General features: G+C 57.6%; 1 protein-coding gene across 3 annotated transcripts; it reads right to left on the bottom strand.

Moving 5' to 3' along the window:
- Positions 1–1,873: 1,873 nt before the first annotated feature.
- Positions 1,874–24,441, bottom strand: FOSL2 (FOS like 2, AP-1 transcription factor subunit). 3 transcript variants are annotated; one of them, XR_004971899.1, is made up of 6 exons: positions 23,524–24,441; positions 21,409–21,513; positions 13,707–13,958; positions 8,886–8,993; positions 2,601–6,408; positions 1,874–2,000 (listed from the first exon to the last, which is right to left on the bottom strand). XR_004971899.1 is itself a non-coding variant. In XM_036335006.1 (5 exons), the coding sequence occupies exons 1-5, from the start codon at positions 23,623–23,625 to the stop codon at positions 5,902–5,904; spliced, it is 1,074 nt and encodes a 357-aa protein (XP_036190899.1). In that variant the 5' UTR covers positions 23,626–24,441; the 3' UTR covers positions 1,874–5,901. The 3 variants fall into 3 exon arrangements, 2 of the variants coding, with proteins under 2 accessions (XP_036190899.1, XP_036190900.1); XM_036335006.1 differs by having other exon boundaries at positions 1,874–6,408; XM_036335007.1 differs by lacking the exon at positions 21,409–21,513 and having other exon boundaries at positions 1,874–6,408; positions 23,524–24,436.
- Between the last annotated feature and the right edge of the window lie 1,989 nt (positions 24,442–26,430).

Genomic DNA, 26,430 nt, shown 5'->3' on the forward strand with positions numbered 1-26,430 from the left:
GATGCTTTGCACAGAGCAGGCCTACTAATGCCTCCATGTAAGTGCCCGGTGACCCCACCTCTCCCGTGGCCGTGGGGTGAAGAGGCGGAAGTTTTACAGGCAGAGCTGACTTGGAAGTGTTACTGGAAGATAAAATGTCGCGGAAGCGCCTGGCCGTGAAGGCGAGCACAGGCTCACGTACGCTGGCTTCTGCCGACAGCACACTCCCCAAGGCTCTCGGAAGCACCTGCCTCCCGGACGCGCACACCACGGGGAGACACGTGGGCTGCTCAGCAAAGCAAAGGTCCACGGAGACGCCCCAGGCGCTGTGTCGTCTGCTCAGGGGCAAGAGGTCACTAGCGAGTACCCCACCCCCTCGCACCCCAGATCCTCTCAAAAGGGAAAAGAGGAGACGCTGTGAACCTTCTGACGAGGGAGCTCATTAATACCATCCTTATCCTCCCCCCTTACAGACGCACACACTAAGGCTCAGGGAGGTTCCATGGCTTTCCCCCAACCCCAACAGCCAGAGAGTAGTGGGGGCAGCCTAGCAGTCAGGGCCCGCCCCGACTCACGGTTGGTGCTCTCGGGTCCCCCAGAGGATGAGGCCTGCAGGCCCAGCTTGTCCCGGCAGATTTGGGCTAATTCTCAGCAGCTGCCGACACTGCGAGCATTAACTAAGGACAAGTGTGTCTCCCCGCCATTCATGCCCCAAGGAAGGGCACAGAGCAGCAGTCCCCATCTGCCCAGGTCTCCCGGTCGACAGGACACGGGGTGGGGGTGGGGGTGGGCCTGGCTGATGCTTCTGTGTGGCCACACCCAACACTGCGCGTCTACTGAAAAGGGAGACCTGGTTGTCCGCAGGGCCCTGTCCTGTGTGGGATCCCATTTGACCCCCTGGACCATCCAAGTGATCCCTTCAATTGCTTCTTTGAAGATTCTTGGGTTTCCAGACACAACCTGTTCAAACAAAACACCCCCAGGAAGGGACAGCACCTTGAACTGTTATTGGCTCACACCTCCATGGTAGTTGGCAGCGAGCTGAGAATCAGGCCCCAAGAAGCCGGAAACAGGACTGGGAGGGTCCAGAGAGAGCAGCCTGAGGAAGGAGGCCCGGAGCTGCGAGCCCCGCCCAGCAGCCCACCTCCCGGTGCTGCAGAAAGAGGTTCCGGGCAGACCATCCCTGCTTCCCTCACCCCCGGAGACACCAACTGGAGCCACAAAGCCAAAGGCAGAGAAGACCGGAAGGAAAAGAGAAGTGACAGGAGAGGCGAGAAGAAAAGGTGGAATAAACCGACCAGAAGAGGCTCTTTGATCTCAATTCATTTTATTCTACAAAATGCTACTCAATCGGAAGTGGAAAAGCTAACCAAAAAAAAAAAAAAAAAATGCAAAGGGGAAAAAAAAGTCTCAATATGTTCTTTCTTCCATAGCAGCAAGCTTTTCCTAACAAGCTTTCTTTAGTGCAAATACTGTAGGCTTGTATGACAGTAAAGTAACGAAATGAGAACAAAGACACCGCCAGGGATGCTTCGGAGCAGAGATAATCCTCAAGGTTCAAAACTATACAGAGGTTGTGGCGCTCACCGTCCTGCCTGATTGGATCCGTTCCTATGGGACCGTTTCACCAACAGAGAAAAAAGACGCTCCGGACGGTGCTGAGTTCCCACGGGGCTACAGGAATCTCGCACAGGCTGTTCGCCTCCGGGACCTGACGGCAGACTTTACGCCACGTCATCGACATCTCAAATACGGACGCACAAAGCTCCCCGCTTCCCACTGTACACCCAAATACATATGTACATCTCCCATCGCAGGAAAGACGCCCCGCTACCCACTCTTTGTACAAAGGTGGATGTTTTCTCCCTCGACAGCAAGTAACCACAAACTAAAATAGCTGGAATAAACCTTTAATCATACAGAGGAAACAGTCTTTAGGGGACAGGGCAGGACGTTTTGTTGTGTTCTCTCACGATGTAGACTTCTCGGGGACCACTGTCCCCAGAGGAGTGACAATCCATCTTTAAAAAAAACAGAACCTTTTTATACAGTTTATACAGCGCACGTCACAAATCATTTCAGGAACAAAAAAGCATCATTAGCCTAATTTAAAAAATAAGGAAGAAAGAGAGGGAGAGAGGAAAGGAGTACTTTAATGCTCTCTGTTTCTATTCAGGCTTGGTACAGCACGAAGATGTAAACATTTAAAATAAATAATAAAATAATCGTCCTTTTCTTCTCCCCCTCCCCTCCCCACACCCTCCTCAAAATTTGACCCCGCCCCTCCTGAACATGTCAGCACTGGAAAATTTAAAACCCTTTGTTGATGTCCGGCCAAAGCACTAGAAGCCTGAGGAGATGTCAAATGAGTGGTGGGGTGACTGGGTTTCCTTTTCAAAAGCTGCAGGAGGACACGGGCACCCCTGGAAATGCACACACACACACACACACACACACACTCATATACACATGTGTGCACACACACACACACACACACACACACACCAACCTGTTAATAAATAGTGAGATGCTGGCTTTGAAGATGAATGCCAAAAAGACTCAACAAGCAGAAAGTAGCAAGACCCCTTTACTTACATTTTTTAAAAGCAAGTTATACATACCCTATTGGTCCACAAATTCTATAAGGACTCAGGTGACCCCTCCAACCATCTGAGGAGTACAAAGGAGCACATCACAAGGCAGAGAGAAGAAGAGATTTAGAGGTGGAAGCATATTGTAGGGGATGGGTCTTCGAGAATAAACCTCAGACTGAAGACAATCTTGCCTTGGCTTTTTTGAAGAAAGACCTTCTCCTCTCCAACTTTTTGTTTATCCATTTCTTGGGGGCCTTTCCGAAGGCGCCCCGTTCCTTAGTCTCATCTGAGAGAGGATATACTTAAAAGTGCCTAACACATAGTAGGTGCTTATTCTTTTCCTTCTTAAAGGGACCTCACAGATGTCTGGTCAGGGAGGAAATCAACCTGAAAGTTAAACGGGGAGGTTGCAAGGAGCGCGGCTGGTCCATCAAGGACAGGGCAGAAAAGTGCCCATGCGCGTGGAGTCGAGCCCACCTGACACGTGGAGCCAAGTGGGAGCAGAGAGGAAACTCCTTTCCCCAGAGCCCGAGGAAGGGCAGCAGTCGCCTCGGATGGCTCTTGGCTTTGAGACCCTGGATGACTGGCCAGTGGACACACCTGGCCGTTCACACAGGCAGAACAATGGTGTCTTTCTGAAAACCTCCCCAGTGAGTTCTCTGCTTAGAGCGGGCTCCAGCGATTTCCTAAGCCTCGCCTGGGACCTCCTCTCCTTCCTGTGTCAGCAGCTGTCCCCTCCACCGGCCAGGAGGACTGCTCCCAGCGAGGCCAGCCAGGTGGCCAAGGCTGTGTTTCACACTCACTTGTCAGAGGCCTGCCCTGAGCTGTCCCAGGGCTGCCAGCAGCCCAGCTGGAGTCCTGCCAGCTGCCTCCCTGCTGGGGACACAGGGGCAGCACAGCGGTTCCCGGCCCCAGTGCAAAGCCCCCACTGCAGCTGTTGTAGCTGGAGCCTGAGGAGGAAGCAGCGGGCCTGCCGTCTGGTGGTTCTGGAGCACAGGGGTGCGTGTGCATGAACTCGGAGGACAAGCCGGAGGAAGCACCTGAGGATGGGCTCCCGACAGGTGCCGCAGCTGCCTTCCCCAAACCTCCCAGCCGCCTCCTAGAACACAGCGAGGGCCCGGGAGGGGCTGGGGCTTTGCCTGCTGCTGGTCCCAAAGCCAACGCAGCTTGAAATCTGCAGGGAAGCCGAATTCCATCTCAGGAATGTCCAGCTTGGCCCGTGTCACAGACTGTGGCCTGCCTTGGGGTTAGTGCTGTGCAAACGAGGGCATGAAGGGGCTTTGAGAAATGAAACACCAGAAAGCAGGAGAGAGAGAGAGAGAGAGAGAGAGAGAGAGAGAGAGAGAGAGAGAGAGAGAGAGAGACTCCCACTTGGCCACAAACACCAGTTGAGATGATGAAGCTCCCCTGAGCTGGGCACCTGTTTCTTTGCTGACTCCTGCTCCCCCCGGCCGACTGCTTCATTGATTAACCTGAAGCCGGAAACCCTCCTGCCCCTTCTAATTAGGCACACCCCTCCCTGAGCCTCTGGAAGCCGAGGGCAGCATCGCAGCCAGGGATTGTGGGAAACGGCATCTGTAAAGGATGTTCAGACAACATCCTTTTCTCTTGACATCTCCTTCCACACACGGCTTCCAGTCCCCGCGGGCTGTGCATTCTAAGCACACACCATCCCACTCTTGTGTCTAGTAGACGACAGACATGACACTGACCAGCACAGAGGCCCAGGTGTGTGAAGGAACAGGTGAGCTCTAAGTGCCACTGCTCTCTCCTTTGACCCCTCACAGGGTTTGATTTAAATAACAGGAAATAGTTTACATGACCATACAATAATCTCTAGAGCTGGGTCAGGACAGTGGGGGCTCCCTCAGAGCGCCAGCCCAGCAGAGGCCAAGGAGGCTCTGAGAAAGAGGCTGGGAGGGCGGCAGGCAGGGGCCACGCTGAGCTTTGCTCTTCAGGGCCAGAGGAGCTTCCCTCCCCTCCCCCTGTGGGAAGGGGGCAGCTGCATCTGGCAGTGAGAGCATCTCATCTCATCTCGCATCTCAGCAGCCCCTGGGAACGGTGCACAAGCTGTCGGACCCAAAGAGCACACTGGGGTGAGGGGATGGGGAGTCTAAAGAGAAAGCACTTGACCCATCCAATGGCCATGGGCACTTCAGAGAGATGAGCAGCCAGGACAGGGCAAGCCAGGTACCAGGGCAGGTGTGAGGCAAACCCCACTCCGCTGGCCGCCTCCTCCCTCCCCTGCCTTCCATCCACAGCGAAGGTGCCTTTGAAGCTTGGGGAGGGGCCACCTGCAGCCACCCGGGGAGGGTCCAGGCCCAAGCTCATTAAATCTCTGTGGGTGGCGTCACCCTAGGAGCCAGGGTGGGGAGGGCAGAGCCGCTGGGACAAGGACTGACGTGTGGTTCCGAGGGAGGGACACCTCCCTGGTCTGCAGAGAAGGGTCCAGGGGCAGAGAGGCGAGGCAGTAATTACAGGAGACGTCCTGCTCAAGACAGCAGGTGAAGGAAGCCGCGAGAACACCGTGTGGCTTGTTGGCACTATTCCTGGCCTGTTAATTAGGCGTTTGGCAAACACAACCTGTGCCCTGGCTGTCTCCCTCACACCCTGTCTTCTGGCCAAGCCGCTCCGCGAGAGCCGTCCCCGATGGTGGGGAGGAAGGTGCTCTGAGCCTCCCGTGCCGGTGCATCTGCTCCAGAGCCCACGGAGCGCTGCCGGGACCGCTGGAGATGGCGGTGACGGGGAGTGTCGGGGAGGAAGGTTCCGTATTGCACATTGTCCCCTCTGGACAAGTCCGCCCCAGCAGAAGAGCCACCTGCTGCCCCATCTCCAGACACGAAGTTTTAATAGTCAGACCACCCAGATGAAATGTCATGGCAAATTTGATAAAAACCAAGAGGAAGTGAAACTGACACTGGGGGGTCGAAGGGGCAAATAGGGGGAAGGTGAAACCAACAGGCCACGGGCATGCTCGGTGGGGCAGGGCAGGGCACCATCACTCCAGAGACGTTTCGTAACCAAGGGACAGGAATGGTCCACACCAGCTTCGGGCGCTTCAGAAGCCAGGGAGCTGCCCGAGCCCACCAAGTTCTCCAAGGCGTTTCAAGAAACAGGATTCGCTTTGCAAGATGGGACGAGGGAGGAGGTTTCGTGACTTCTCAGAGATCTCACCCAGGCCGGTCCTCCAGCGCCTCATGCCCGCGCCGCCTCGGTCCCAGAGCCAGGAAGCTCGCTGGCAGGGCCCCCTCGTGCCCTCGCAGCCCCGGAGCGCTGGAAGGTGCTGGTCCCAGGGGAGGAGGCAGCGATGAGGACCCCCGGCCGCGGGTTACAGGGCCAGCAGGGTGGGGGAGTTCAAGGAGTCTGAGGACTGGTCCCCGCTGCTACTGCTCCTGCGGTGAGCCTTGGAGCAGGACTCGGAGGGCGAGGCGGGCGACTCCTGCTCCAGGACGCTGGGGTAGGTGAAGACGAGGTTCGAGGTGCCCGGAGTGATGGCAGGCGTGGAGGTCACCACGATCGGGGTGTGCAGGGGCTCCTCCCCATAGAAGCCCCCGGCGATGCTGATGGGCTTGATGACAGAGCGCTGGCCCTTGTCCAGCCCCGCGGAGGAGGACGAGGGGCTGTCCTCTTCCAGCGGCTCCTGCTTCACCACCACGGCGCCCCCTCCGCGCAGGGGCTGCAGCCCAGAGGCCGGGGGCGACCGGCGCTCCTCGGGGCTGATCTTGCACACGGGCCCGTGGGCCACCAGCATGAACTCCAGCTTCTCCTTCTCCTTCTGCAGCTCGGCGATCTCTTTCTGCAGGCCCGACTTCTCCTCCTCCAGCTCCTCCGTCTCCTGCGGGAGAAAGAGAGTCACATGAGGGACCGCGACCTGCCAGGGACCTGCTTGGAGCAGGCAGTTCAGATCCAGGCGCCAAAGCGAACCCAGTCACGTCCTCAGAGGACCGACTGTGGGAGCAGCCGGCGCCCACCGGCCGCAGACCCCACTGCTGCCGAGTCACTGGAGGCTCAAGGATCCCTCTATTCCCAAAGCACCAGATCGAGGAGGAGGCAGAGGGCCTGGAGCAGGGGTGGGCAAACTTTTTGACTCGAGGGCCACAATGGGTTCTTAAACTGGACCGGAGGGCCGGAACAAAAGCATGGATGGAGTGTTTGTGTGAACTAATATAAATTCAAAGTAAACATCATTACATAAAAGGGTACGGTCTTTTTTTTTTTTTTTTAGTTTTATTCATTTCAAATGGGCCGGATCCGGCCCGCGGGCTGTAGTTTGCCCACGGCTGGCCCTGGAGGAAAGGTGAAACGACACCTGGCGCGGCCACGACTGAGCGCTTACGTGGTGCCAGGCACCAAGGGAAGCATTTCATAGGCCTTTTCTCATCTCATCCTCTAGCAGGTTTTTGAAGCAGGTATTATCATTGACTCATTCTGCAGGTAAGGAGCTGGGTTCAGAGAGGTGTAGTAATTTGCCCGAAGTCACAGAGCCAACAGGTAGGTAGCCCAGACTTGACCCCAATGTATCTGCCTCCAGAGCCCACAGCCTGCTGCAGGGGGGGGGGGGGGGTAGGAAGGGGGTTGGGGGGGGATGCACTAAACTCCAAGCAGGATGACAGTGGAGACAGTCTGTGCACTGGAGCCTAGGACACGGCCTGGCTTGTGGTCGGGTCGTCACAGGCCCTCCTCCCCTTTCCACTCTGATTTCAGAAGCCTGTGTTTCAGGACTCAGAGAACCCTGCCGGGTATTCAGGTCAGGCCCCTGCTTAGCGGATGAGGAGCCTGGCAGCCAGGCGGGCACCTGAGGACGGCAGGGACCTCAGCTCCTCCTTCCACACAAAGCCAAAGCAGCAGCACACGCACACACACACACATGCACACGAGGGGTAGTCATGGCAGCCGAGAAGGTGTGTGTCACCAGCCTCCTCCCACTTTTCCCCTCGCACGGGTTCCCGTTCAAGCACGAGGCGAACGGGCCAGAGCGTCACCGAGTGGAGTAGAGCATATTCCGGAGTGAAAAAAGTTTCCGTCTGTCTCAAGGGTCTGACGAACGTCATGAGCTCTGAGAGGTTTCCTGTGGAGGATGTGGCTCAGGGGCCTGGGTGGCTGGGCTGGGGGTGGGGAGGCGGGGAGCGGGGTGTGAGGCTTCTGGGCTGGTGGTAAGGAGCGCCCAGGGTAGAGCCAGAGGGCCTGGCTCCTTGAATGGTTGGCAGCGAAGAGGGCTCTCTGGGGAGGGGAGGTCTCCCCAAGGAGTGCTGACCACTCATAGGCCCGCCTCACGTGGCAACAGAAAACCCCCCTCACCCTCCCGACTTTCAGGAACACCTCCAGGGGGCATTAGTACAGGCATCACAGCATCCACGCAGGGCACATGCAACACCCAAGAGCGAGGGCCCCAGGGTGGACGAGAGGAGCTGAAGCAGGCGAGTGATACCGGGGAGGATTACATAAGGGGATGGGATGCGCAAGGTAACCGGTGATTTCCAAAGCCCCATCCTGGCTGGTCTCTGTAAGGACCATGGCAGGGTCTCCCTCATCTCCTCACTTAGAAACACTCTACACAGGAGAGCCTGTCCTAGCTGTGGGTTTCCTTCACGGGGCGGACGCCCCCCCCTGCAGAGCAGGCTCTGAGTGAGTTGTGTGACATTGGTCAGGTCAAGCTTTGGGGCAGAGCCGTGGGCCCCCAGGTGTGGGCAACGAGGCGGCAGGGGAGAGCGACAACGAGGGCAGAATGAGGTTCCAGGCCACAGGCTCATAGCAGAGGTGGAGAACCTCCTGCCCACGAAGGTGTGAGAAAGCCCCAAGACAGCACCACTCTGCCGACACGTGACCGTCGCCACAAGACCAGACAGCAGGTGCCCCCAGCCCCAATCCAGTCACCTCTGCGAGCTGGGCCACTCCTGCTGGCAGTGGGCATGAGGGTGGCTGGGAACTTGGGAGGCAGCCCTGGAGAGGGCAGGTCTAGGCCTGCCTTGGCTCCCGGGGCCTGGCAATGCCCACACAGTCTGCCATCCGTCACCCGGGAGCCCAGCAGGTCTGAGGGCAGGGGACACTCAGACACCGAGTGAGAAAGGGCACCAGGCCCACTGAGCGGTCCAGCTCTTCTCTCTCGGGCCCAGGCTGGTGCCAAAGGCCAGCTCCCTCCTTCCCTCTCCCTTCAACCAGGCCAGTGCTACCCGACATGCACCAAGGAAGGAACGTGCATCGCCACGAACCCATCTGCAGGCCACTAGTGGGCAGGAGGAGGCGGCAGGCCAGGAGCCTGGGGACCCCGCAGCCCACCCGGAGGCACCCCCGCCTCCCCCGCAGATTCCTCACCGCCTGCAGCTTCTCCGTCAGCTCCCGACGGCGGTTCCGGCACTTGGCGGCGGCGAGCTTGTTCCTTTCCCTCCGGATTCGACGCTTCTCCTCCTCTTCAGGGGACAGCTAGGGGCCAAGGCGGAGGGTCCTGGTTAGGTTCGGGGATGGTGCCCCAGCTTTTTGGGTTTTTTAGCTGCATTTTAAGTAGGGCGGGAAGCCCCTCTGGGACCGGGGAGGGAGGGGAGGAAGGCAAGAGGAGCTCGGCCAGGCTCAGAGGACACCGAGGGCTGAGCCCACCCCACAGGTGACGCCCACGTGCACAAGGAGGACAGCGCAGCCACGGGTCAGGGACGTGGCCCAGGCGTGACGGCAGCAGCATCTGTCATGTCAGCCCGAGGCTGTGCCAAGGCCAGCGAGAGGGAGCTGGGCTGCCTCCCCCAGGGAGTCCCCTCGTGCCAGCCAGGCCGGGCCCCACCCGCGACTGCAGCTTCTCCCAAACCCGGGCTAATTACCCTCCCATCCCTGCCTGCTCTGCAAGCCTCATTATCCCCATTTGGCTAAGTGGCTGGGCCCCGAGTAAGAACCACCCTGCAGGTGGGGGTGGGGGGATGGTCTGTTGCCAGAGGGAGGGTCAAGGATGCCACCCCACTCCCGACTTCCTCTGCCAGCGACACTCAGTTCCACCCGAGACCCAGTGGTGGCCTGGCCCACACCTTGAGGCAGGACAGGATGGGCCAAAGGAGGAGAAGTCCTCAGGCACCTCAACTCCCGCTGCCCACCACATCCGCTCATTCAGCAAACAAGCACCTTCTATGCGCCAGGCAGGGTTTGAGGGGTTCGGGATTAATCCGAGGACCGAGTGAGCAAAGCTCCCCGCAGAGCTCAGCCCGGCTTCTTGCAACGAGGCTGGTGAGGGGCCGTGACTCATGCCACAGGGCAAGACCTCTGCTCCGCTCGGCAGTGCTGACACAGCCCATCCAGGGCTCTGGCCCAACGCCCCGCAGACGGAGGTGACACAGGACATGGCTGCGGGCCAAGGCAGAGGGCAGTTCCAAAGGCAAGACCATCCCGTGCGGTTATCCGACACGGACGGCACACCCAAGTGCCAAGCGCAGTCCTGGGGGCTTAGAAGACTCTGAGCGGCTAAGACCTGGGTCTCACACTCTAGGGGCACTTGGGCAAGAAAGCCAAAGCCACTCTTGGAGGGGAGGAGAGACGCTGCCCGCTGAGGGATGCTCCAGGCCACCCTGGGGGGGGGGGGGCGGGCAGGCCCCTGGCTGGGCCCACGCGGAGTCCCTGGGACGCTCCCTGAGCCTCAGCTCGGTTGCTGTGCTGTGCTGTCCGGAACAGCAAAGCAGGGCACAGCCTCAGAGGACACACCCATCCCTGACGACACTGAGGTGACCCCATGGCCCCACGCTGCCCGAGCCCTGTATCCAAATTCTCCAAACACTGGCATGAAAATGTGCCAGCTACTGCTCAGGCACAGACAAGCTCATCACACCTGCTCAGCTTTCAAATCCTTCCCCCAGCAGGCCCCTTACAGGGCCCAGAGGGAGGTGGACGCCTGGGGCGCCGGGGAGACCACCAGGGCCTCCCAGCAGTCAGTCCCTGCCTCCCGGGGCTCCACTGGGCCGAGCGCCCACCCATCTGTGTCTGCCCTGGGACCCCTTCACTCCCAGGATGTCAGACCACACTCCTTCACCTCCTCTGCCGCTCCCACCTGTGGGGTGAAGACCCAGGCCAGCTCCTCTCTCTCCAGCTCCTCCCTCTCTGTGTCCCTCAGCCCCAACAGCGGCCGCCAGGTGCGATGCACCGAGCAGTCCGGCAGGTAGCATCCCTAGGAGTCGTCAGGCCCCTTCCAAAACCTGATCCCACAGCCAAGTCCCACCTCCAGGTCCCTCCAGTCCTGGCCTCAGCCCCAGAGAGCCACGGGCTCCCCATCCTCTCTTCTGAGAGGTATCAGGCTGGCGGGGAGCAGAACCCAGCAATGACCTTTCTGTGTGGCCTGGGACGAATCACCGAACCTTCTGAGCCTCAGGCTTCCCATCTGTAAAATGGGATCAGCAGGACCTGCCCTGCCTCCCACAAATTGTCTGTGATGATCAGATGAGATGCAGCGTGTGAATCCTCTAACTAGAAAGCGCTAGGAAGGAGATGCGATCCCAAGGTCTCCTCTCTCGTGCTTTTTCTGAGTCCCAGAAGAGTCCAAGTGGACCGGACACCCTGCTCCATGCGGGGCCAGCCGCCTGGCTGAGGTCATGAGGCCACTGTGCCTGAATACTTGCTGCTCCTCAACGTGTCTCAACCTGAGCCCACAGTTACCAAGAGAGCCTGGTGGCCCTGCTGCAGTCCTGGGCTCAGGCTCCCCGTGAGGCTCTGCTAGCCCCTCCCCCACACGGATGGACGGCGGGGATGGTCCACTTGGGCCTCCCTTCCCCTTGGCTGCTTCAGGACAACTTTCGGCCTCCCCATTGGCCTAGAAGTCTCTTTCCTATCTGGTACGGTCTGGGGCGGGCAACTTGTGGGAGCTGTGGGCATAGGAAGTGTTCCGGGGTGGTGACATCAACATGGTTACCGCTTGAGTGTGTCAGCACTACCATGTACCCACCCACAAGCCACACACACCCTCCCCTCCCTGTCTCCTCAGTCACCGCCCCTGGGCTCAGAGGGAGCCATGGGCAGGCTGGAGGAGGGCAGGGAGGCACCAGGCTGGCTCCTGTAGCAGGCCCCTCCCCTGGGGGAGGTCAGGAAGGCAGAAGCAAGCTTCAGGGAAAAGACCCTAGGGCTAGGAACCAGAGAGCCAAGGTGGAGGATGCTACCGCCCCGGCTTTTCGCCCTGGCTTCCTCCAAGCTGCCGGATGATTGTCTGAACTCCTAATTGACAATGACATGAAATAAAATGCTCCTGGCTCTCTCCCTCCCTCTCAAAAAAGGAAGGAAATTTTCCAGACAGATTGTCTTAGGGCACGCCTAGATGGTGCAGTGGGAAAACCACAGGGCTGGAGGTCAAGGGAGGTGGATTCCAGTCCTGGCTCTGCACTAACTTTCTGTGTGACCCTGGCCAAGGCCCTTTTCCTTCCTGGGCCTCAGTTTCCCCATCTGTAAAATGGGTGCAGAGGCAACATTTTTTAAATCCTGGTCTCCAAAATCCCTTCCAGATATAAGCCTCTAAATCTGGTGTGAGCTCAACCCAGAAAAGGACGAAGAGTGTTCAGTGCATCTCGCTTTGTTGTTCTCCTAGCCCCAAAGAGTCCCTCACACAAGCCTGGCTGTCTCTCAGGAGTCGCACACAGGGAGAATCCAGCTCCCCAGGGACTGCAGAGCGTGGCACCGTGGGCTCCCTGAAGGAAGCAGGCTTATAAAAGACACGAGGATCACTGCTACTGCAATATCCACTACTGCAGTTATGGAAGCAATGGTGAGGGGAATCCTGGCCACTTGCCCCCCCCCCCCCCATCTACCCTAGCAGAAGCCCAATAGCAACTGTGAGCTGTATCGCTTACAGCGTCTCTCACGCACCCCTCCCATGCCACCCTGCATGGGTCCTGCTGCGAACAGAACAAGCCAGCACGCAGTGGATACAGGGCCCCTGCAGAAGCTTCCGGCTCCTTGGAGAGCGACCCTTGTAATTCCAGGTATCCTGGGGCCGGCCGGCCCTGGGTCACGATTACCCAGAGGACCGTGTTTAAAGGTCCTCGTACCGGAACACTGTTGAGTGGAGGGCCCATGCTGTCGTCAGAGGGGTTCTCCAGGTCAACACCTGATTTGAAAAAGGGATTACCCTGCTACAGCATGTGCCCTTCCCTGGACTCCTGGAGGCATGGCCCTGCAGATCACTGCACAGGGAGTCCCGGGCACTGGTTCTAGTCCAGGCTCCTCTCGCATTGCCGAGTGGCCCCAGGCAGGGATGTCTGAGCTTTGGTCGAGTCATCTGTGAAGGGGCACAGATGGGGCACTTGGACAGCTCATACCCTCCTTCCTGGAATTACGCATGATTCTGCGGGCTCTTTCTGGAATCAGGGGGCCTGGGCTGCCGGGCTCCGTGTTGATGCACCCAGGGGCCTTTGGGTGGATGCTGCCTCGAGGGCAGAGGCCCCACCGTTTTCTGGTCCCTCCCAGCCAGCCGATTCTTCCCAGCTGAGCCCCTTGAGGAAAACAAGGCTGACGCCTGACCTCCCACCCTCACCCCGGGTCAGCTGAAGCAGCTGGGCAGCCCCCAGGACCCCCGTCCAGCCCCCTGGAACACTCATCCCAGGCGCTCACCCTGCTTCACTGGAGGCCAAGGACACCTTAGTGGGAGGAAGTAAAGTACTGTGGGCGGAACCGGCCTAGAGTGCGACCCTTTGGGTCTGCTGGGCCGCTTGTCTGCACCAGATACTGGGAGACGGTGAAGGGCTAATCCCAGAAAGCTGGCCAGGGCTCGCTGGCTGCTTGTCCTGTGGCCACGCTGCCACGGACCAAGCAGGACACTGCTGTGGGCAGGTCCTAACAGTCCTTCCCATTTGCTGACACCTCACCGCTTACAAGGTGTTTCCCACGCCTGACTGCCTTCAAGAGGCAACAAGTCTTGGCTGGCAGGTACCCTGATCCCTATTCTGCAGCTGAGGAAGCTGAGACAGGGCTTCTAAGGGACATGGGAGGCGACAGAACCAGACCTGACCTCAGGCCTCCACCCCTGCCTCCAAGGATGGAAATCACGTGCTCCTGGCCCCTCGTTTTCTCTCTTCCCAGTGACCCCAGAACACTGACCCTGCTCCCCACCAGGCTGCAAAAACACCGTGTCGCGAGGCCCCGAAAGCCACCGACATGGCCATTCTGTGCAGATCCGAGCTGTACCTGCTCATCTCTCCTCCTGCGGCCCACGGTGGTGCCGATGGTCTTGATCACGCCAGGTCTCGGGAGGGCCATGTGCCCAGGGACAGAGGCCAGGCCCGGCAGGGGGCTGTACGGGTGCGAGCGGGGGTACGGGTTGGACATGGAGGTGATCACTGTGGGCTGCACCATCCACTGCAGGTCCTGGCTGGTCGTGATGGCGTTGATGGTGGGGATGAAGGCGCTGCCGGAGCCAGGCATATCGACCCGGAATTTCTGAAATGAGAAAAACAGGCTTGAGCCGAGAAGTGCTGAGCAGAACAGGACACGCAGAGACAAGAGGCGAAAGCCAGCTGAAAGCAGGGTCAATGCTTGGGGGACCAAGGACACGGGTGGGCTTCCCTGGACAAATCCCGCACATCCAAGAATCAGGGGAATCCTAACTATTCCTAGGGCCTCGTGTCAGACCGGCTCCCTGAACGAAGTCCCGGGGACTCCATCCCTCAGTGAGAATGTCGTCATATCCCAAGTGACTTCTAGCACAGATGTGGTCCTAGCCGCTCACACTCAGCAGGCCCTCTCTGGGTCCCTCCGGGCCAGCTATGTGCACATCTGCAGGAGGGCTGGCCTCCCACCTGAGCCTCCTGAGGCCCCGGGTCACCTGCCAATTATTCGCAGGGTCAGGAAGCCTATTGTGCCTGCTTTCGTCACTTTCCAAGCAGGATCGGAATGGAGCTGTGACCCCATCATCAGGGTGAGGTCAGGGCCATGAAAAGGTGTCCTCCCGCCCATGAGACTGAAAGTGGTAACATGAGCTGCCAGCCCCCCCCCCGCCCCCCTGCCCCTGACCTCCACCTTGCCCTTCCCCCCTCTTGCTTGGGACATGGGACAGACATGCTGTGTCTCTCCTGTCTACGTATCTATCACCTGTGTTCAGCCATGCATCTGTGGGACACTGGAGCTGCCAGCTCAGACTTTTCTCTCTCTCGTAATTCACGCCCAGGCCACGCTGCAGCGCCCTCTGAACACGCTGGGGGAGGCGTTCTCCTTAAAGTTACGGTGACGACAGAGAACAAAAGCTAAACTGGGCCATGCCCCCCGGAAGCTGGGTTTGACCTTTCCTCGGAGCAGCTACTAGAAAGTGAGAGAAGGAGGGAGAAAGGAAGGGACACCCCCCTCCCCCAAACACACAGCTTTCGGGGAAGAGCTCCCCGCACAGAACCCTCATCCTCAGAAGTTTCCTGTTTCTACAAAAAGAGCCTGCAAATCCTTTCTCCCCGACTCTGGTGGGTCAGAGGACGACAGCAGTAGCAGCACGTACGGAGCACGCACTCAGTGGCAGGCATGGTGGTGTCGTACCTCGATTACTCGCCCATTCTCCCCCCCAGGGAAGCACTACCACGATCGCCATTTCAGAGGCAGAAAGGGAGGCTAAAGAGATTGCCTCCTCCCAGGCCACGCTGCTAATGAAGCCAGGTCACCTGACAAGGAGGCCAGAGTTCTCACACAAAATACAGCCCAGGTGCTGGACCCCCCCCACTGCCCTCAGACAGAGCATCAGGCCATCTCTGCCAAGGTCCCCGCAGACCTCGCCTCTCACCCAGGAGGCCCCGCAGCTCTGAGACCTCCAATGAAATCCCGCTGTCATTATGCCATCTTTGGCATGGGCACGACAGCACCTCCCCGCACTCGGGCCCAATCACACCAACCAGGACCAGCGGTATCAGCAGCAATGGCCACTGCCCCCACCACTGTCTCTGCCGCTGGTGCTACACCTGGGTTCCTGTTGTGTAAAGGAAGGGGAGCTTAGAGCACCTCACTGGACCTGAGGGAGCTGAGAACCATTCCTGGCTTGTTCCCCCTCCAACGGCCTGACCCTAGTCCGGGTGGCAGCATGCACTGCCTCACCTCCCAGACGGCCCCAGGCCAAAAGCATTCAATGAAGAGAGGGACCCAGCACAAGGGATTCTGGGATTCCATGAAGCACGCCACCCACTGCAATAAATTCAGGGATTGTGTGGTGCTTCCCGTGCAATGGATTCTGGGATTCCGTGAGGAGAGCTGCCCAGTGCAAGGGATTCTGTGTTGCCTCAGAAGGCAGACAACTGGGCTTGGCTTTTTATCAGGAGCTGACTGCAAAGAAGGTGTATATGTGTGTGCATGTGCGTGTGCGTGTGCGTGTGTGTATGGTGTGAGGGAGGGAAGGGTGCAGTGAACAAGGAAGGATTCCATGGGGAAACGATCTTTAGGAAGAAAACAGACAACCAGGGCGAGGCTTTGAGGAGGCAGAGCACTGAGAGCGTGCAGAGCACTGGGCCCAGACGGCTGTTTCTCAGGCTGCGAGGGGAGGGGTGCCGCCGGCAGGGAGTCAGCACTGCACTTGGAGTCGTCGTGAGGCCTGGATTTGAGGCCTTGGCAAATCTGAGGACTCAGTTTCCCTGCCAAAGTGGGAATGCTAACACCACACTCCCTGCCCTGTGCCGAGGGTTAAATTAGTAGCTACTTGTAATCACAGGCTATGAAAGCATGCGCATGGTTCTCAGCCCCGGCTGCACATTAGAACAGTCTGAGGAGCTTTTTCAAAACACCAAGGCTGGAGCCAGCCTCGCCATTAGCGTTCGAAAATAACTGGTTTGGGGTGGGGTTCTGATAAGGTATTTTTAAAAACCACCTGGGGAGATTCTAATGTGCAGCCAGAGTTGAGAAATGCCGCAAACAGATGGGAGGCGGCATCGTCACTGCTGTCACCACCACCATCACGTTATCATCATCGTCGTCATCGGGCGCTCTGCACGGGTGGCTCCGGGGAGAACTGCCAGCGCCCCACTCCTGGGGAGCACCCAACATTTCACTCCATTTCTCTCCCAAGTCAGGGCGGTGGGTCTGAAGGACCCCTGAGGCATCCAGGGTTTAATGTGACCTTGACCTCCATCTATGGGGTGAGGTGGGGAACTGTCCGCTTTCCTTTCCAGAAAGCACCCAAGAAATTCACTCCTCATTCCAAGCACCCAAAGAGCCCCCATTCCAGTCCAGGGGGAGCAGAAAATCGGAAGCAAAGCTTGGACACTACGATCCCTTAGGAGAAGGTGGAGGATTCGGCCCCTCGCAGGGCCCTGCAGTCCCTGCTGTCTGCTGGCTCCATGGCAGGGAATGTGCTCCCGGCCCCCAGCCAGATTCCTTGCAGCGATGGCTTGGTCTAGACAAAACAAGACAGCAATAAAAGCAAGACAGAGGTAATGACTGCCTCTAAATGCAGGTACACCTTGTTTGAGAGGGAGCTAAAGCCATCTGGATAACACCCTGGCTGTAAACACCGTCCCATCCCCAGAGGGGACTGGGGCTGATAAAGAAGGCTTTGTCTCCCAGAGGAGCCTCTGCGAGACACACACAAGTTTAAGAGAGATCTGGCAGATGTCTTGTCTCACCTCTGAAGGTGTTATTCAGAGGAGAGGTGAGGCGAGGAGTTTGTGGTCCGGGCCTGGCATTCCTCTATGCCAACAGGCCCAAGATAAATCGCTGGGGTTAAAACGTGGTTCTCTAAGACCGGGTTACACTGAACAGAAACTAAGATGAGGTTCCCAGTTGCGGGCATTAGGGTAGTTGGATTCCTGCTGCAGCACCAGGTGTGTGCTGGGGATGGGGGGCTAGAGGAGGTGACCTGGGACCTCACTTGGCTCCTCTGGGGTCCCCCAGCTCCCCCAGAAGCTCCACGTCTAAGGACAGGTTCAAAGATGCTAGATGTCTGTGTGGCACTCCAACCTGGCAAACCCTCCAAGTGCTGTAGTTAATTGTGCCTCCTGTCGATGGCTGGGTGGGCAAGAATGCCCATAAAAGGACAGACTGGCCCCCGCTGACCTCTGAGAGGAGCGTTTGGCTAACGTTCGCTGTAAACGGCCGGGTAGTAAATACTTCAGGCTTTGTGGGCCGCACCGTCTCTGTCGCAACTACTCAAGTCTGCCATTGCAGCGGAAAGGCAGCCACAGACAATATGTAAACAAACAGGCGGGCCTGGGTTCCATTAAACCTTCCTTATAAAAATACTGGGGCCATAGTTTGGTGCCCCCTGTTCTGGAGGGACATTTTCATCTCCTGTGCTCAGGTTTGGGGGAAAAGGACAAAGAGAGGAAAGGAGAAAGCAAAACATCAGGCCCGAGGGCTCCCTCTAACCCAGCCGGTCGCAGGGACGGGCTCTGACCCCGCAGCCTGCATCTCCAGACCCCGAGCTGCAGCCCGAGCCCTCACCAGCCTTGCGGCGGGTCCCTGGGCATCAGGACCTCCGTTACTCTGCAGCACCTGGACGTGAGGGTGCCATGGGCTGCCAAGTACGCGTGTCCTTCTCCCACTGCCCGAGAGACAGCCCCGAACACAGGGTGCCTATGGCCGCCTCAGCGTCATCAGATCAGAGAGGTGTCCGCAGCCCAGCAGTGGCTGCTTTTGGAAAAGGACCTTCCTGAACTTTACACAACAGCCTTGGATGCAGAAATGAGGGTACAGCCACGGCCTTCTACAGAAGGTCTTGGAACGAGGGTGTGGGCTCCTGTTCCCTGCAGACACGGATGGGCCGGGGCTCATCCCAGCCACTGCTGAGCGGGGCAGAAATGGCGCCGAGATGGCAGTTGGGGCTGGCATTCTTGGCCCACCCCCTTGCCCGGACATTTCTCCATCAAACTGATTCAGACTGAGCCACCAAGCGCTGAAGCCATGACCCCATGAACGCCTGTGACCTGTCTCCACAGCCAGGTAGGTATGGCTCTTAAGAATACCCGCCGCCCCCCCCCCCCCCCCTTTCTTTTAGATTCCCAGCACAGGAAAAGGAAAAGTCCCACATCCTGGGAGTCTGGCTCAGGGAAAGAAGAGAGGGTAAGTGCGAACGTTCTCTCATAACCCAGAATCCCCCCGGTGAGGCCCAGTTTGATTCAGATGTTCTGTATTTTTATTGAACTCGGGGAGCCCTCCAGAGCCTTCTCTATGGGAGTCAGCCCATCTTCACAGGTCACCACGGAACGTTACCCTGACTTTTCACTCCCACCTGAGCAGCCACGTAGGCCACAGTGGAAATGGCTGCTAATAACTCGTGGTTTCCCCAAACTCTACGGCATACAAGCACGACGGCGGGTAGCCTGCCTCCTCTCCACGGCCTCCTGTTCCCGGGTTAGAGAAGCACGCTGCCCTTCTCTGCCTGCCTGCCTGCCTGCCTGCCTGCCAGGATGGAGAAAATCAGGGGAGAAAGGCCAAAGCACGAACAGGAGGAAGTGGCTGATGCAGACTTACTCCCTCGGGCTCCCATTTCTTTCCTCCCAGGGCCACTTCGGCCAGAAACCCCACTCCAAAACACAGGGAATTTCCTCCACTATTCCGTGGGCCCCGTTTGTACCGCCACCAACCCTCAGACACATCTTCTCAATGGGAAGGCCATGCCACCTCCCCTACAACCACAGCGGCGTGAGCACGGCCAAGTCACTGCCACGTGACAGGATGAGCCAGTGCTGGGCAAGAGAACCCCAATAGCTTCCCTCTCCGGCCCAGTGGGTTGAAGAGGGATAGAGTTACTAGGTGGGGGCTGGAAGAGATATATTTGCCTCAATCAGGGCAGCTGTCACCATTTTGAAATGATGTGGCCACCAAAAGATACCATATACAACATGAATAATACAAATCCACAAAGTAATGATGCCGCCTTTTTCTTTCTTTCAACAAGTAGGCAGAGAGTTCGTTTCCTGAATTCTCAAAGCCAGTATTTTTATTCCTGTTTAACAGAGAGGAAAAATACCCCTTGAGGGATAGATGGCCAAGGTGCCTGCTTTGGGGTGCCCTGTCCTGGCAACTGCTCACCCAGGCAACCTCCAGACCTGAGACCAACAGGACTCGGGGTCACACTCCGCTGGGGACCCAACCGGACTACCCAGACCTTACACGTCAGATGTGATTCCTTAGATGTCAAATCTCTTGATCATTTCCAAATATCAAACTCACCTCAAAGGACAGAGATTTGTTAGCAGGAAGGAACTTGCTGAAGGCAATTCCAAAAGAGGGGTGTGATAAGACCTTTCTGAGTCTGACTAAGCCCCCACATTCGCATATGTGTGTCGTCTCCTCCAGGAGCAATTACGAAGGGACAACAGTGATTTGGATGGATAAGCTCTGGTGTGCTGGTCTTAAGATAGAAAAGAGGAAACACAAGGAGGCTCCTAACTTTACACTCACCTAGAAAAAGAAGGCAGGCAGAGATAAAGGAATGGAAATGCACGCAGGGGGCTGGAAAGAAAAATTTAACCGCCACTCAGATAATACATGACTGCTGCTTCACCCCACTCACTTGGATGAAAAAGTGACGCTGACTTCCACCATCAAGAATCAGCGGAACAGACAAATTCCTGGGGTAACATTTTGTTTGATCCTAATCTATGACGTCTGTAAGATCAAGGCCAAAAAAAAACCACAAAAAACAAGGCAGCAGACCCTTAATATATACCTCCCTCCTTCCCCGCAATTCTGAAGACCATCCCCCACCCAAACAATGCCATCTCCTAACACAACACATCAAGGAAACAAGCCTGTGGAATGTGCAGCCATTGTGCTGACTCCCTAATGAAGAGACAGACATGGGGAAAGGAAAAAAAGCACTTCTTTTCAACAAGGTTTTATTTAGAACAAAAGAAAATTTTTTAAAAAAAAACCGCATCTCAAAGTCAAGCAGTTCCCAGTTTACTGCTGTTAAGTGTATGCCATTTATTTGTCCTGAACTAAAAAGAAAAAAAAATCCTAAGAATTTCAAAAACTCACGAAGTTAACTCTCTGGAGCTGGAAAAATACATTCCCCAGATGGTTCTTCTAAGCATGTCCCGTAGGGGGCACTAGAGAGGCACGATTAGGGCTGACTTGGGAATCACAGTCATTTCTGGTAAAAGTTCTTTGATGTGAGGAATGTCCCAGCCTGGTACAGTTGGCAACAGTTCACTCCGGGAAATTTTGTGTGTGTGTCTGTCTCCTGGGAAAGGGTGGTTGCTGCAGACGAGAGGTAGTCTGGGATTCCTTGATTCCGAAAAAGAACTGTCCCCCTTGATTTATTTTCACAAGTTATCTAAGGGGCAGACAAATGGCAGCCTTGGAAAAGGTCTAGGTCTGTTTTTGTTTTGGTTTTATTTTTTTCATTAAAAGGGGACCCAGCTGATGAAAACAAGTTATGAAATGACCTGTGTTTGTGTAACCGGCGGGATTGCGTAATACTCAGGCCCTGAAACCGTAATAGTGGAGCAGCCAGGCAGGGCATTTATCTGGGAGGTGTTTTCCTAGGAAAGTCAGGAGAGAGAGAGAGAGAGAGAGAGAGAGAGAGAGAGAGAGAGAGAGAGAGAACGAACACAACAACAACACAAAGAAAAAGCCAGGAGGGGGAGATGTGTGCAATGATCACCGACAGAACAAAATCACCAATGACCAACCTCGGAGATTAAAACTATAACTGGGACAGGAAATATTTCTCATGCTTCGAGTTCCTGCCATGTACAAGAACAGAGGTTTCAACAAAAAGTTATCTCCCCACTCCCCCACCACCCTGCATCCCACCCCCCCCCCCCCTCCCCAGTCACTGGGACTCATGACCGTGTTAAGATCAAGCTTTAGGAAGCTGGAGAGGAGAGGAAAGTTCTGGGTTGAGTAAACAGCAACAAACATCAGGAATATTAGACCCCACAAACAAAGAGATCAGGAAAAAATAATGTTCACTTGCCCAAGGGAAAACGAGAGAACAGTGGTTTACAGGGATTGGTCCATTGAGACGCCACAGAGGAGGACGGCCCGTCTCTAACTGCCGGCAGTCTCCCCGTAAAGGAAGCTGAGAGAAATAAAGTGATTATAGGTTTTATCTGGTGTGTAATATAGTTACCTTGAGATTGGGTGGGGTCCTAGCACCGACTTGTTAAGTAACAAAAGCCTTTCAAAGTCAGTCCTTAGGACCATAGAACCCAAAGGTGGAGAAATGATGGAAAAATCCCCACCCCCCTCACCCAGCCAGGAGTGGACAGGCTGAGAAACTTGTCTGAAAAGTGTCATTACCTTGCCAATCCCTCTGCTTTGAAAGGCACCTCACTCAAGCTGCTGGGCCAAGGGCAGGCGTATATTCAAGAACCCCATGCACTAGTTATTACTAATTGCAAAATCCTCATGTGTTACAGCATGCTAGGAATTAGCCAACAGCTGCCTTTTGCTTCGGTAATGAGGCCCCATTACACTCTGCTGGACTGAGTTCTCTTCCTTCTTCCTAGCACCGGTTTCCTGTCTGATTTTCTTCCAAAACAGGGAATTGCCTCTGCTCACATCCTGGGCTCAAAGCCCTAGTGACACAGATTATTCAATCGGGGCACTGGTGTCCGGTCTGACTTCCCATCCAGGCCCCAGGGTCTGAGCAAAGCCAGGCGGCAAGATTGTCGTATTTCAATGACGACTGCCACAGCAGCAGCAGCCAAAGGACAGACAAGAAATCAAAGATCCCTTCCTGATTCGGGGAGGAGAGGGACGTTCGGGGATTTGTTGGATCAGAGAGGGAGGGAGTGGGCATAACTGACTCCAACCCCCCGCCTAATGATGTTTGGATTCAACACAAACTACTAGTGGGGCTGGAAAGCAAACAACATCAAACACTTTTGCGATAAGATTTTAAACTCATCCCCTTGGTGCTCATCATGAAGGGTGCGCTGACTGCACCCTCCACCCACAGACCAGGCTCTCTACAGTGGGGACTTAGGGGGGCACCAGGGGAGGTAAAGGAAGACACAGAAATGCCATTGTGGGGACTCACCAGGTAGGGGGATCACTTTGGAACAAGGTGATTCAGATCCCAAAGAGGACCCTGTTTCCATTTTATACTCCAGCAGGGTCCTCCGGGCTGGGCTTCTAGAAGCCAAGGCCACCGCCTTACCAGAGCAACTCTTGCTGCCGTCAACTTGGCTACATCCTGACCAGTGGGCTTCAGGTTGTAGTGGCCGTTTAAGCCAGTTCCCTCACAAGTCTGGGGGTGGGGGGGGGGGGGCTGCTGCAGGCACCTCACCAGCACCACCACCCCACCAGCACCTTTCTGGTATTTATAGGCACACAGATCACACGCAGAATCCCTCCAGTGCAAACCAGTCCGGCTGCTTTAGAAACAAGTTGTTTTTCTGCTTCCAGAACCACCCAGGAGCCTTTTCCCCCACTTCTCTCTGTAGGCGTCCTTGTCCCAGGTACCTCCGGACCTTCAAGGCACCCCTTCTGACAGCAGTGCAGGCTCCTGCTGTGACCCTATGGATGGGCGCGGGGCACACAGGGGCCACCCCGAGCCCATCCAGGCTGACCACCTCCTTCCAGACCTTCGCACCTGATTCCCAGAACAGCCAGCCTCACCCTCACTCCGGATTACTTGAAGGAGCCCAACGTCTTTGAGAAATTAACTAAGGCTGGCGGAGTAGAGAGGGGGCGGCGTTCCCGTAGGAACAGGGGAGCGTACAAAGGTGTTTTTTGTTTTGTTTTGTTTTTTGTCTACCAAGGAGAAAGAGGGAAAGGGGGCGCAGGATTCCTGGGAGAGGAGGTAACGAGGTGACCGGCTTGGTGCTCACGGAGCTAGTCCGGGTAAGATGTAATGTGAAGGAAATGGTTTGCCGGCTTTCAACCCACTCCTCGCTCCAGTTTTAAACAGAGAAAAGTGATGGGGATGGGCAGGACAGGACGAAAACCCAGAACTTACAGCGGTGGCCCATAGAACATTTCTCGCCATGCCCAGACAGGGAAAAGGAAGCAAAAGAGGCAGTGGCGGCGGCTGAGGGCATGGGGTCCGCCCGCGCCGCCAGGTGCACCCGGGCCCCGCACCTACCTGCTGGCTGCCGCCGCCGCTGGAGTAGGACTCGGCGTGCGCAGGAGAGCCGCTGCTGCCCCGGGACGAGGTGTCAAAGTTCCCGGGATAATCCTGGTACATGATCCGCGGTGGGGGCCCGAGAGGAAACAGGGTGTTTTTCTCTCCCCGCCCTGGCCGCGGCCGCGCACCGGCTGCTGCGCGCTCGCTCCCTGCGGGCTGCGCCTGGTCTGCAGTCTCCGCTCCCCGGCTTCTCCCCCACGGCGGCCGCGCGAACCGGGAGGCGGCGACACCCGGGAACAGTGGCCCCCGCGCGCCGAGCGCTGCACTTCTTTCCTGCTCGACCAGCGCCGCGGGACCCGGTCCCTCCCTCTAACAAGTCGGCGCGTCCCTCGGTCCCTCCCCTGCGCGCGCCCTCCCGCCCCCGCGCGCAGTCGGAGCCCAGCCGGGACCGCCGGTTCTATCAAAAACTGGAAATCAGAAAAGAAGGGGAGCCCGGCGAGTCACGCCAGCCGGGTCTGCGGACCCCCGATTTCGGGCAGGGCAAAAGAAGGCGAAAAGAAAGGCTGCCCGCTCGGAGAAACTTCTATTTCCTCCTTTTAGAAAAGCCACTGAAAATAAACTTCCTGTGGCCAACGCGCCGCCGGAGTTTCGGAGCGGCTCGGACACTTGATTAAGAGAAGGCAGCCCGCGACCGTCCCGTAGCCCGTGGGGTTCAAGCTGAGAGGGACGCGGCCCCGCTCCCGGTGCCGGTGCCGCGGCTCGGGCGACTGGACCTGCACCCCTTCCCGGGCGCCCGCTCCTGGACAGGCCCGCTTCGCCCGTCCGCGTCTCTCTCTCCCTCTGTCCCCGCTGAGCACCGCTCGCTCGCTCGCTGGTTCGCTCGGAGCCCCTGTGCTCTGCCCGAGATGAGTCACTACAATGGCACGAGTTCAACTCCACACTCTTTATTCTCCAGCCCCTGTACCATGTGGATTCACTCACGTCAACCTTGCTGGGAGGAGCGCGCAGGGAGGCGGGGGAAGGAGGCCCAGGAGGAGGAGGAGGAAGAGGCGCGAGAGGGGGCGGGCGCAGCGCTCCCCTCCCTGCTTGTTCTCCTGGCTGCGCTGACGCCAGCAGCACACCCAGTGCTAGGAAGGAAGGTGGTGGCGGGGGTGGGAGCGGCTGGCCCCCGCGGTTTGGGGGAGCCGAGGGGCTCTCGGCCGCCCCCGGACACCCCTCCCCGGCCCCGCGCCCTTGGTCTGTTCCATTGGCGCAGGTTGCCAAAGATGGTCATTTGCGTTAGAGGACGCGAGTGCGGGTTCCCTTGCTTTCGGGTGACGTGTAGGGACAGGGATTCCCTCTCGGGCTCCTGAACGCGCCGCAAGCCCCCCCCCCGCCCCCCTCCCCGGCCTTGGGGAGGGGCGGGGGGCGGCCCCGAGAGCGGCCGCGCGGGCCTCGGCGCCGGGTTTTAGAGAATAATCACAGTTCTGAAGAGCGAGACAGGCGGTGCAGTGCGGCGCCAACGCCAGGCCGAGCGCCGGGCGCGGAGAGCCGCTCGCAGGGAGGGCGCGCCCGCGCGTGGTCGTCGGCGCCCTCTGCGGCGCCGCGGGGTGCAGCGGGCGCCCCGGGCACGCAGGGTACCACGCCGCCCTGCGGCCGGGCTGGGCGAGGCGCGGCGCCGCCGGGCGGGGCCGGCTGCCTAATTTTCCCCTCTGACTGGCTGTACACTGCTCCCTCTGCCCCCCCCCCCGCCCCCATTAATTTCATAGGAGTAGCCTGGAAGACGAAATTAATCAAGTCAAGACATCACGACCGCCCCCTATGCCGGGCAGTTGGAACGCACCTAATAGGAGCAATCAGGCATTAAAAGCAAACTCCAGTCTGTTAGAAATTGAAACACGCGCGCGCGCGCACACACACAACAACAACAACCAGGGAAGGAGGGAAGCCTGGGAGAAGGTGTGGGCGAACATTGTCTTCAGCTGTTTTGGAGCGAAGTTCAAGGAGCAAAGTAGTGGGACCCCTAGGTCTTCCCGCCTCGTGGAGCCGGGCGGGGCGAGGTTGGGGTAAAGCGCACAGGCCTTGGGTCCCGGAGCCAGGCTGTGCTGTTCACGAGCTGTGGGACTTCAGGCAAGTCCCTCAAGGTCTCTGGGCCTCAGTTTCTCCCTATAAAACGAAGGGCTGGAGGCAGGTGACCTTCCAAGGCCCTTGTTAGCTCTGGAGCTGAAACCTTTCTGCAGAGGCGGTCCGGAGGAGCACTGTGCGAGGAGTCAAGGAGCTCGGGTCTGGTCCCGGCTCTGCTTTAGCCTCAGTTTACCCAACTCTTAAGTGGCGCCATTTTTACACCCCTAGATCCTTGTGAGGACCCAAGGGGAAGATGCGTGAAGACTGTGGTGCGCTGTGCACTGTAACACATCACAGTTCCGGCCCCTCAGTTTCCTTATCTGTAAAGTGGGGGTGTTGCAAGGAAAGAAAATAGAGCCGGGAACTCAAAGCCTTCCCGGGGCTCTATATAAAGCGCTGGCGTTTCCGGGACGGCTGGCGGCATCTGGCCGCCCCAATGGCCCCGAGATACGGTAATCCCAAACAATACTCGGGGTCATTGTTTACAGTTATAAAACACATTCTGTCCCGAGCTCCATCCCCAAGGACGCGCGCGGGGCGGCGAGGCGAGGCGAGGCAGACTCCTCGACCTCCGCCGAGAGGGCCGGGGCGGAGTCCCCACCTCTGTGGCCGGGCGAGGGGCGTGGGGCAGGCGGTGCACGCGTCGGCCGCGGGGGCTTAGGTGTGTGTGTGTGTCTTAAAATCTCCGAGCGCCGCCTGCCAAGCTGTTTACGTGCCTCTCCCAGCAGGACTGAGTAAATGCAGTCCTTTGACGCAAAACCAATCAGCCCTTTCCCCAGCGGCAGCGGCAAAACCCAGAAAACTGGGGGTGGGGACCGTGTG

Source organism: Myotis myotis, unplaced genomic scaffold (assembly GCF_014108235.1).
Source record: "Myotis myotis isolate mMyoMyo1 unplaced genomic scaffold, mMyoMyo1.p scaffold_m19_p_14, whole genome shotgun sequence".
Taxonomy (NCBI): Eukaryota; Metazoa; Chordata; class Mammalia; order Chiroptera; family Vespertilionidae; genus Myotis; species Myotis myotis.